Source organism: Bos indicus, chromosome 11 (genome assembly GCF_029378745.1).
Source record: "Bos indicus isolate NIAB-ARS_2022 breed Sahiwal x Tharparkar chromosome 11, NIAB-ARS_B.indTharparkar_mat_pri_1.0, whole genome shotgun sequence".
Taxonomy (NCBI): Eukaryota; Metazoa; Chordata; class Mammalia; order Artiodactyla; family Bovidae; genus Bos; species Bos indicus.
The window spans coordinates 47,330,831-47,341,309 of record NC_091770.1 but is presented as its reverse complement, the minus strand read 5'-3'; the positions used below and the strand labels follow the sequence as shown (position 1 = coordinate 47,341,309).

Here is a 10,479-nt window from a genome sequence, read left to right as displayed (position 1 = left end):
TATATATATATATATATAGTATGCTGCTGCTGCTGCTGCTAAGTCGCTTCAGTCGTGTCCGACTCTGTGCGACCCCATAGACGGCAGCCCACCATGATCCCCTGTCTCTGGGACTCTCCAGGCAAGAATACTGGAGTGGGTTGCCGTTTCCTTCTCCAACGCATGAAAGTGAAAAGTGAAAGTGAAGTTGCTCAGTCGTGTCCGATTCTTCGAGACCCCATGGACTGCAGCCCATCAGGCTCTTCTGTCCATGGGATTTTCCAGGCAAGAGTACTGGAGTGGGTTGCCATTGCCTTCTCTGATATATATATAGTATATACTACATAGTGTATACTATAGAATATATATATATATAGTATTATATATATATATAGGCTTCCCAGGTGGCGCTAATGGTAAAAAAAAAAGATCCACCTGCCAATGCAGGAGAGGAAAGAGACAAGTGCGATTCCTGGGTCGGGGAGATCCCCTGGAGGAGGGTTTGGCAACACTCTCCAGTGTTCTTGCCTGGAGAATCCCATAGAAGGAGGAGCCTCATGGGCTACAGTCCACAGGTAAAGAGTCGGACATGATGGGAGCGGCTTAGCACACAGTATATATATGTGTATTTTAGGGCTGTGCCTGGCACCCAATACTGAGTTATTGTAATGCTTACTTTTTTTTAAATGATAAAGCACTGTCCTCCAGGCCTCCCAGGGGTTTGGCGTTGATCCCCAGACATTATGAATTAAAAGGCTGGGAGGAATTCCGTAGGTATCAAGTCTTTTTTGACCTTTTGTTTCGTTTTGTTTTCAGACCTGATAGGAAATTCCTTCTTCCTTCTGCGGTGCCAGCCACCCAGCCACGAACCCAGCTGACTGCTTTCCATGACAAAAGGCAAGGCCACAGGCCCCCGGGTCTCTACCCCAGAACCAGCAAATCCCTGCCTCAGGAAACAAGCACAGGTTTCTTTTTCATTAAAAACCTCAAGGTTTTAGCTACTGGGACAGCTCAGGAAGACAAAGGGGGAAAAAACAACAGATACTAAAGCTTTAGGCTCTTTCCAAGTTCGGGAAAGTCTGAGGAAGGCAGAGAGCTTCCTCTGAAGGTCAGTGGCGGTCTTTCTTCCTCGAGGTGGGGGGGGGGGGGGGCGGGAGGGGGGCAAAGTTTGGCCCTGCCTTTTTGCCCTGAGCGCAAGGAGGAGCTGGGGGAGCGGGTGGGGGCAAAGGCGCACAGTTTTCGAAGCCTCTGGGCTCCCCGGCTGTCTTTTTCCAGTAAGCTCTAGAATGAGATGAAGGATCTAAAAGTATCAAGAAGGAAACCTGAAACCTACTTATTAGTTTTTCAAACTCTCCTTTGCCCCTTTCTTATTCTTAAAGATATACTAGGTCCTAGAAGGCAGAAAGAGTTAGTTGCTCAGTGGTGTCTGAGTCATGTCTGACTCTTTGCACCCCATGGACTGTAGCCCACCAGGCTCCTCTGTCCATGGAATTCTCCAGGCAATACTTTAGTGGGTAGCCATTCCCTATTCCAGGGGATCTTCCCGACTCAGGGATCAAACCCAGGTCTCCTGCATTGCAGGTAGATTCTTTACTATCTGAGCCACCAGGGAAGCCCAAAGAGCTGAAAGGTAGCTGCTTCAAGTTAGCCATGTGCCCAAAGGTCCTCAGCTTGGGCTGCAACTTGACACCAGGCTCTGGTCTCTGGGAGAACCCTGAAGAAAGAAGGTTGCTTTAACTTCATGAGGTGGGGATGGGGGTAGGGAGAAAGGGACATCTTTTCCTCTGTACTGTCTCAAACAACAGAAATCACAATCTAGCTCAGGTCCAGAATTTCTAACCTGTTTCCCAGGGAGAACATGTCACAGATGCAGGAAATCGGTGCCAGTTGGAGTGCTGGTGCAGACTTTGACCTGGAAACATCACAGGCAGAGGCAGCTCTCTTTCCCTTTAATCCCAGGTCCAGCGGGAGGCACAACTTGCCCCTCAGCACAGCTTCTTTGGTTCCTGTGAGGACTAAGCCACCCTGCTGCCCATTGTGGTTGTTTGGGAGATCATCAGAAGTGGATTCTTGTCTTTGCCTTTGTTCTCATAAATGCCATCTTTCTGGCCTTTCATAGCTATCAAACACCCAGATCTAGATGCTTCCAAATACAAGCTCATCACATTCTTTTAAAATGTCTTTCTTTCCAAGATATCCTTAAGCCTGTCCTCCCCACCACCATCCCTATCAAAGAGTAATAACCCAAATAGTTTACTATTGTTTGGTCAGAATTATTCCCAGTCTAGGCCTCTATTAATAGAAATAACCAGATGCCAAGGAGGCTACCATAAGCCTTTCTATAACAAGCAACTAAAATATGGCAGGCGTCTACCTCCAGTGTGACAGGCCTCAGTTCTGTTCTCATTTCTGAGAAATGCCTCAATGATTGGGCCGATCCTGCTCACAACTCGTTTAAAAGTCATTCTCCCCCAAACTCCCCTCCCATCCAGACTGCCACATAGCATTGAGCAGAGTTCCATGTGCTATACAGTAAGTAGGTCCTTGTTGGTTATTCATTTTAAATATAGCAGTGAATGGATACATATTTATATATGGCTGAGTCCCTTCACTGTTCACCTGAAACTATCCAACATTGTTAATCGGCTATACCTCAATAAAAAATAAAAATTTTTTAAGAGAGAAAAGCCATTTCGCAGGACAGAAACTGTCTTGTACCAGAGTCCTTATTCACTCCACTATTAAGAACTCTGTGTGGGGAAGTGAGGGAATTCCATCTTCTCATTGGCAAATTAGGAGGGTGCTGGTCTAGATCAGTGGCTCTCAATCAGATCTAATTTTGCACCAATATCTCAGGGCCTGGGAGCAGAGGCTGGGGGGTTTGGGGCAGTGTGTGTATTGGGGGAAGGAAGAGGGGAAATGCTTCCAGCCTGCTACTAAACATTCTGTGATGCACAGGGCAGCTTCTACAATGGATTATCCAGCTCCAAATATCTACACTGCTCATGTTGAGAAACCCTAGGCTAGAAACCTTATCTTTCAGGTTTTTTCTAGTTGGGGCCAAATTCAAGTTTCCTAGCTACTTCCTTGGAGACGATGGGCTGCCTGTACCCTCCATGAGGACCACAGCATTGAAAGCCAGAGTTCTCCCCGAGGAGTGTTGCCAGCTGGAGAGGTCTTGTTAGTTGCTCAGTCGTGCCTGACTCTTTTCGACCCCATGGACTGTAACCCATCAGGCTCCTCTGTCCTCCATGGGATTCTCCAGGCAAGAATACTGGAGTGGGTTGTCATGCCCTCCTCCAGGGGATCTTCCCAACCTAGGTCTCCCGAATTCCAGGCAGATTCTTTACCAGCTGAGCCATCAGGGAAGCGCAAGAGCACTGGAGTGGGTTGCCATTCCCTTCTCCAGGGGATCTTCCTGACCTAGGAATCAACCAGGAGTCTCCTGCATTCCAGGATTCTTCACCAGCTGAGCTAGACAGAAACATTACTCTGTTAAAATACAAACAAGATGCTCATGTCTAGAGATCCTCCAGAACTGTTTCATTCCAATCCCTTAAGATGTGGGCAGGTAGAACAAGCCCAATAAAGAAACTGGGATTGGGGGAGAATATGTATATATATAACCGAGTCCCTTCGCTGTTCACTTGAAATTATCACAACATTGTTCATCGGCTATACCCCAATGCAAAATGCTTTTGGTGTTAAGAATAAAATTTTATAAAAGAAAAAAAAAATCAATTGCTTGCTCTCTCAACACAAAAATCCGGTAGCAGTTTCTGTGCCATGCTGCTTACAGCTCTATTCCTTTATAGAAAGAAGTTAAAGATAGGGAAACAAGATGCCCAAAAAGGAACCAGAAGTCATCCCACTTCAAGTTTATTTTATGTGATTTCCAGCATGCAGTGTGCTTTCTTGGGGAAAAAAAAAAAATCATCCCAGTTCACATTATAAATTAATTTACAAATATAGAATTGTGTTAGAAACAATATTTATAAAAGTCCATACAATTTTTCACATACAAAAATATCCATAGAAAGTGGGGTTTTTGTACATACAGTATGAGGGTAGGTAGTTTCTTTGGTTGTCTTCCTGTATATTTAAAAAGTAATGTTGACATTATTTATACCTCAATAGACTATTTAAAAAAAAAAATAATTTTCTATATGTATTATTTCAAACTTCCAATTTAACGATAATGCTGTGAATCTCAAATAATATACAGGGAAAAGTTAACAATTTTTTACAATTAATTTGTGTTCCTTTTCCTAAAAAAATTAAAAACTAGCAATGTTCCCATCAAAGACCAAACATGGTACAAGGGTAATTCATAGAACATTAACTTCATCTTAATGCATCACTATTCCAATAAAATCACACTTTCTGCACTAACACTTTTTGGATAAGTTCAAACTGTGGCTGAGTGTCTGCCACATACAGACATTCTCTTGGGCACCAAGACGGTGACCATAAAAAGTATTCAAATGATGACACCTCCTGAGAAGTAAAAGGGAGTGTTAAAATATATTACATTAGAAAAATTTTTGACCACAAATGTCTTTTAAAAATAAAAATTCCATTTAAAAACTATTTTTAATAAAATACTAAAACTTGGTTTCAAAGATGAAAAACCCAGGACATATGCTAAAAAAAGACAGGATACCAGTTAACTAGGATGGTCACCACAGATCTCAGAAATATGGCAGCAAAAGTGAGGCAGAGCTGGTGTCCATCCTTGATGCTCAGAACATCCCAAGCGATACTGGTTTCAGCCAGAATCTTTGGTCAGATGAAACCTAGCTCATTCCTACTCTTTAGACACTACTTACTCTGCCTATGCATGTTAATGCCTTTGTTTTTCAGGGACTAGAACACAAAGGTTACAAGCACAGACTCTGGAGCCAGAGTGCCTTAAAACTGGATTCTGGTGAGAGTTCCCTGGTGGTCTAGTGATTAGGATTTGGTGTTTTCTCTGCTGTGGCCTGGGTTCAATCCCCGATCCGGGAACTGAGGTCCCACAAAGCACACAGTGCAGCCAAAAAACAAAACAAGACAGAAAACTAAACACACACACACACACACAAACAATAAAATCAAAAAACTAGATCCAGGCTTCATGACTTACTGTTTGGACCTAACATCTTGGCAGTTTACTGCCACCATACAGAAAACGAGGGGGAGTAACAATACCTTTGTCCCAAGGTTGTTGTGAGGATTAAATGAGCTAATATGCCTGGCACACAGGGTGTGTCTGGGCATTTCTATCGCTATTAATGTCTGACACATCCCTGACACTAAGCATAAATAGAGGTGATCTGTGAGCTGGGTAGAGAGCTCAAAGATTTGCGGTGCTTTCTAGCACAGTATTTGAAAAACTTTCCATTAGCCACAAAGAGGACAAATGGAGGTTTCCTGGAAAAATGCAGGTCTCTGACTTTTCTAGAAAAAACAGAAGGCTGCCAGGCAGAGAAGACCAGTTGCCCACAGCAGCCTGCAGCTGGTCGGTCCCAACCATTCCCTGCTGCTTCCAGTGCCAACTGTTACTTTTTTTGACCCAGTAACTTCATTCACTTGTTTTTGCATCTGAAGTCTGTGCCCACTGGACCCTGTGACCCTGATATACAGTGATGAACAGACAGACATGGTCCCTGCCCTCACAGGGCTCTCGGATACCATCCCAGGACAGACTGGACTGGATTTCTCTCCAGGGAGGCCCTTTATCCAGAGAAAGCTTGTCGGGTAAAGAAAAAGTTTGCATCCACACGCTGTTCCGAGTGTGTTCAGTGGATCTTGCCGGGAGCTCTGGAGAAAATGCAATCTCAGTTCCTGCCCCAGACCTACTGCCTGGAGATCTGTATTTTCATGAGATCTCAGGTGTCCAACAGTTGAGTCTGGGAATTGGGGCTCTATACTTCAGAGCCCTCCCGAGGGTAGATGAGGCTGTTGACCATGCTGAAGTTGTAGAAAGGGCTGCCAAAGGGGCTGCTCGGGGCCCCGCTGGTGCTGGCGGGGAAGGGGCCGTAGTAGGAAGATCTCTGGCTGCTGCTGCTGCTGGAGCTGTGATTCAGTTGCAAGGGGTCTGATGAGGGCTCCGGGACGGAGCTGGGGGGAAACACGCCACCTGAGGGCACCTGGGGCCCCTGGATCCCTAGAGGACGGCTGCCAGTGAGTGCCCGCTGCGTGCTCCCACTGCTACTACCGACGCTTAGGGTGCTGAGGCTGCTGAAGAAGCTGTTCAGGCAAGGGGTGGAGGAAAGCATGGACACTCCCGGTGAGGAGGCAGTACTCTTGGTGTCCTCAGGAGGCTCTGGGGACTGGGAGGGTCTCAAAGATGCAGGGGCACTGTCTCCGTCTGGCTTCCCACCCACTCCAGACCCCAGTCCCGGGGAGAGCCCTTCTTCTGATTTTGAAGTCCCCACGGCCACTGAGGGGGTGCTGCTGGCTTCCGAGCGGCGCTTTCGCTTCCGACGGAAGTTTCCGTTGTCAAACATTTTCTCACAGTTTGGATCCAGGGTCCAGTAATTACCTTTCCCTGCAAAGATGAGAAAGATGGGTTAGAAGAGGAGGTATACGTGCCCATGTTATCATTTAGTCACTAAATCATGTCCAGTTCTTTGGCAACTGCATGGACTGTAGCCCTGCCAGACTCCTCTGTCCACGGGATTCTCCAGGCAAGAATACTGGAGTGGGATGCCATTTCCTTCTCCAAGGGATCTTCCTGACCCAGGTATCAAACCCGAGCCTCTGGTATTGGCTGACGGATTCTTTACCACTGAGCCACCAGGGAAGCCCCACATGCCCAGCTTTGGGTCTGAGATGAGGGAGGCAGGCTCTCATGAAACTTGACAGAGATGCTCAATCCACTCGGTTGTCCTTTTGGGGGAAATGGCACTACTTGAACTTGAGCCTCTGTTTATCTATAAAAATAGGGATAAGACAGTACTCACCTCACAGGTTGGCCGTGAGGGGTAAATGATAGATCTCCGCAAAGAAGCCATACACAGTGAGCAGTGAAAAGAAAAAGGTATCTATTATCATTATCATTTGCTGAAAGGGTATAGTATTTGCCCCGAAAAAATACTCCACTGGAAAAATGCAGCCTCCAATACCCAACCCTCCGCCTTGTCCAACAGAAACGACAAGTTATTACTGAGCAATTGACTGTTTTAAACACACCTTGGATGGCATCTATTTGAAAGTACAAGGAAGCTCCACACCCATCCCTCGCCTTGGGCAAGAGGCACCCTTGCACATCTTCCCAGCTTTTCCTCCACCAGGCTGATCTCAGACCAGGACCCCATTTAATGCAAGCAATGCTAGTCTTCTGCTTAGAAAAACTCCCTCACTATCTAGCACAGTTGAAGTAAAAAAGATCTGTCATCCTCGAGGATTTTTTTCTCCCAACGGCTCTCATCACTTCTGGTAAAAAGAATCTTTGGCATTTGCAAATACCGTAAAGCACTTATCTTGTAGTGAGTTCTTCACATTGATAACTCTAGTTACTCCTCATGGCTCTGGAGACGAGTGATATCATCGCCTCCATTCTTCAGATGGGGAAACTGAGGTGCAGACTGGTTAGCAACCTGTCATTCTCCCAGTTAGCCACGGTGTGTGCGTGCTTAGTTGCTCAGCCCTGTCTGACTCTTTGTGACCCGTGGACTGTAGCCCACCAGGCTCCTCTGAGCATGGGATTTCCCAGGCAGGAATACTGGGTGCCTTTTCCTTCTCCAGGGGATCTTCCCGACCCAGGGATCGAACCCACGTCTATCTACTGCATTGGCAGACTGGTTCTTTTACCACGGCACCATCTGGGAAGCCCAGTTAGCAGTGGCAGGGCCAGGATATAAGCAGATTGTCTCTAGAGTCAAGCATTCTTAACCACTACCACACACCCCTCCACATCCATTACCTCCACCAACACATTTTCTGCAAATAGTTGCAGAATAAAAACCTAATTCACGTAACTACCATCTAAACAACCAATCATACCTACTCCTACCAGAATATTTATATTGTGTCACCTTGCTACCAAAAGCTTTGACAAGACACTGGCTTGAGATCCTTGACCTTTTTAGAAAGTCCGGGAGTGTACGTGACAATTGACATGATCACCTCAGGTGATTTAGAGGCCAAATCTGGGCAGATGCATCTTGGAGAGCTGCGTGCCTTGTCCAGTAAAGTAACCACTAGCCACACGTGGCTGCTGGGCACGTGAAAAGTGGCTTGTACCAAGTGAAATATGGTATAACACATACATAGGATTTTGAAGACTTAGTACCAAAAGAATAATGTAATTAGCTTATGGATAATTTCTTATATGTTCTACATGTTGAAATGACATTTTGAGTTGCTTTAAAAAATAAATTCCCTGAAGTCAGATATGGTCACCTCTATTAAAATTTTTTCTTTTTTCTTTAAAAAAAAAAAAATTCCCACCATCTTTTTACTTTTTTTCACATGGCTACTAGACAATTTTTCAACTACGTGTAGTTTGTACAGCATTTCAAATGGAAAGCACTGCTCTTCATTGGAAGGACTGATGTTGAAGCTGAAGCTCTGATACTTTGGCACCTGATGCGAAGAGCCAACTCATTAGAAAAGACCCTGATGCTGGGAAAGATTGAAGGCAGGAGGAGAAGGGGACGACAGAGGACGAGATGGTTGGATGGCACCACCTACTCATTGGACATGAGTTTGAGCAAGCTCTGGGAGATGGTGAAGGACAGACAGGCCTGGAGTGCTGCAGTCCATGGGGTTGAAAAGAGTTGGACATGACTGAGCGACTGAACAATAACACAACTACTTCAGAGCATTTACATAATTTACAAAGAATCCTGTATCCCTCACTGATCCTTAGCCATTTCTGCACCAGGGGCTGGTCTCCTGCAAGACAATATTTTCCACCAACGCAGGGGGCTAAGGGATGGGGGGGAGTCTGAGTGCATTACTTTTATTGTGCACTTTATTTCTATTATTGCTACATCGAACCCCCCTCAGATCATCAGGCATTAGATCCCAGAGGTTGGGGATTCCTGCTGCAGAAGGCAAGGAAACAGTTTTCTCTTTTCCCTAACCGGATTCTCACCCCACACCCCTAGTCCTGAGCGCCTTCAGAAAACCTCCAGTAAGAATCTGTTTCTGAGATTTTTGAGCTTTTCTTCACCTCATTCCTCAGCTAAGAGGGAAACCATTAACAAGCCACTATCACCCAGCCCTCCTCACCTCAGGGGCTTAGATCCGCACGAAGCACATTTGGGATTTACACTATTACGTTTCTAAACAGGTAAGGTTCGAAACGCATCTACGTACAGCGGGTACCAACTCCCCATCTCTCCCCACCTCACTCTCCTGAAATGTGATGGGATTCTCGGTTCATCTGAATCTCTTTACAGCCATCCGTTATCTGAGAGCCCACCCGTGTTTTTATTCCTAATCCGTTTACCGGTAACTCGACCCTCCCTTCCAACCGCCTAAGGAACACCACTCAGGACTGACTTTCCGCTTAAAGATTCAGGCTTTTTACCTTTATCCCACCCTGGCCTGCCTCTGCGTGTGCGTGAGTTGCGGGGTGGGCGTAGTGGGGGGCGGGTGTGGGTAAGGGACCGGCCGGGAAGCACCTGTCCGCCCTCACCTGGGTCGTCCTCGTCGCGGGGCACCTTCTTGAAGCAGTCGTTGAGAGACAAGTTGTGGCGGATGGAGTTCTGCCAGCCGGCCTTGCTGCGCTGGTAGAAGGGGAAGCTGTCGGCCACGAACTGGTAGATGTGGCTGAGCGTGAGCTTGCGTTCGGGCGCGCTCTGGATGGCCATGGCGATGAGCGCCGAGTACGAGTAGGGCGGCCGCACCATCTTCATCAGGTCCTCGCGGCTGGCCATGGACAGCCAGCCCAGCTCCCCTGGCGCCGCGGGCCCGGCGGGTGAGGCGGGCGCGGCGGGCGCAGGCTGTGCGAAGGGCCGCTGAGCGCAGGCAAAAGTGCCAGCGGCGGTCGGCGGCTGCAGGAAGGGTCCCGGCGCGCCCCCCCGGGGGCGGCGGCGGCGGCGGAGGGGCGCCCAGGTACGCGGCGGCGGCGGCGGCGGCGGCGGCGGGGGGACCGCCCACGGCCGGCCCGTTGAGCCACAGGTAGGGGTTGGCGGCGGCGGCTGGCGGCGCGGCGTAGTCGGTGAGTCCGTAGGGCGCCCGGGCGGGTGCGGGGGCGCCCGGGGCGGCGGCGGCGGCGGCGGTCGAGGGCAAGCCGGGCTGCGAGTACACGCCGAAGTTGTCCCCACAGTACAGAGCCATGTCGGCGGCCGTCGGCTGGCGCGGCGCGGCGGCGGCGGCGAGGGGCGAGCGGGGCTGACCTCGCCGCTCGGGCAAGAGCATCCCTTTGGGGGCCAACCCTGCGGCCCTGGCTCGGCGACTCGTGTCTTCGGCGAGGAGGGGCGGGGACTGATGGGTGAGCGCGGAGCGCCGACGAGCTAGCCTCTTATAACCGTCGGCGGCTGGGCTCCTCCCGGGCCGGTCCCG

The 10,479-nt window shown here is 48.4% G+C and overlaps 1 protein-coding gene across 1 annotated transcript; it reads right to left on the bottom strand.

Moving 5' to 3' along the window:
* Nucleotides 1-3,856: 3,856 nt before the first annotated feature.
* Nucleotides 3,857-10,254, bottom strand: FOXI3 (forkhead box I3). The gene is given in 3 exon segments (XM_019969480.2): nucleotides 3,857-6,511; nucleotides 9,611-9,998; nucleotides 10,000-10,254. Coding segments are annotated over 3 exon segments (1,269 nt in total). The 3' UTR covers nucleotides 3,857-5,885.
* Nucleotides 10,255-10,479: the final 225 nt, after the last annotated feature.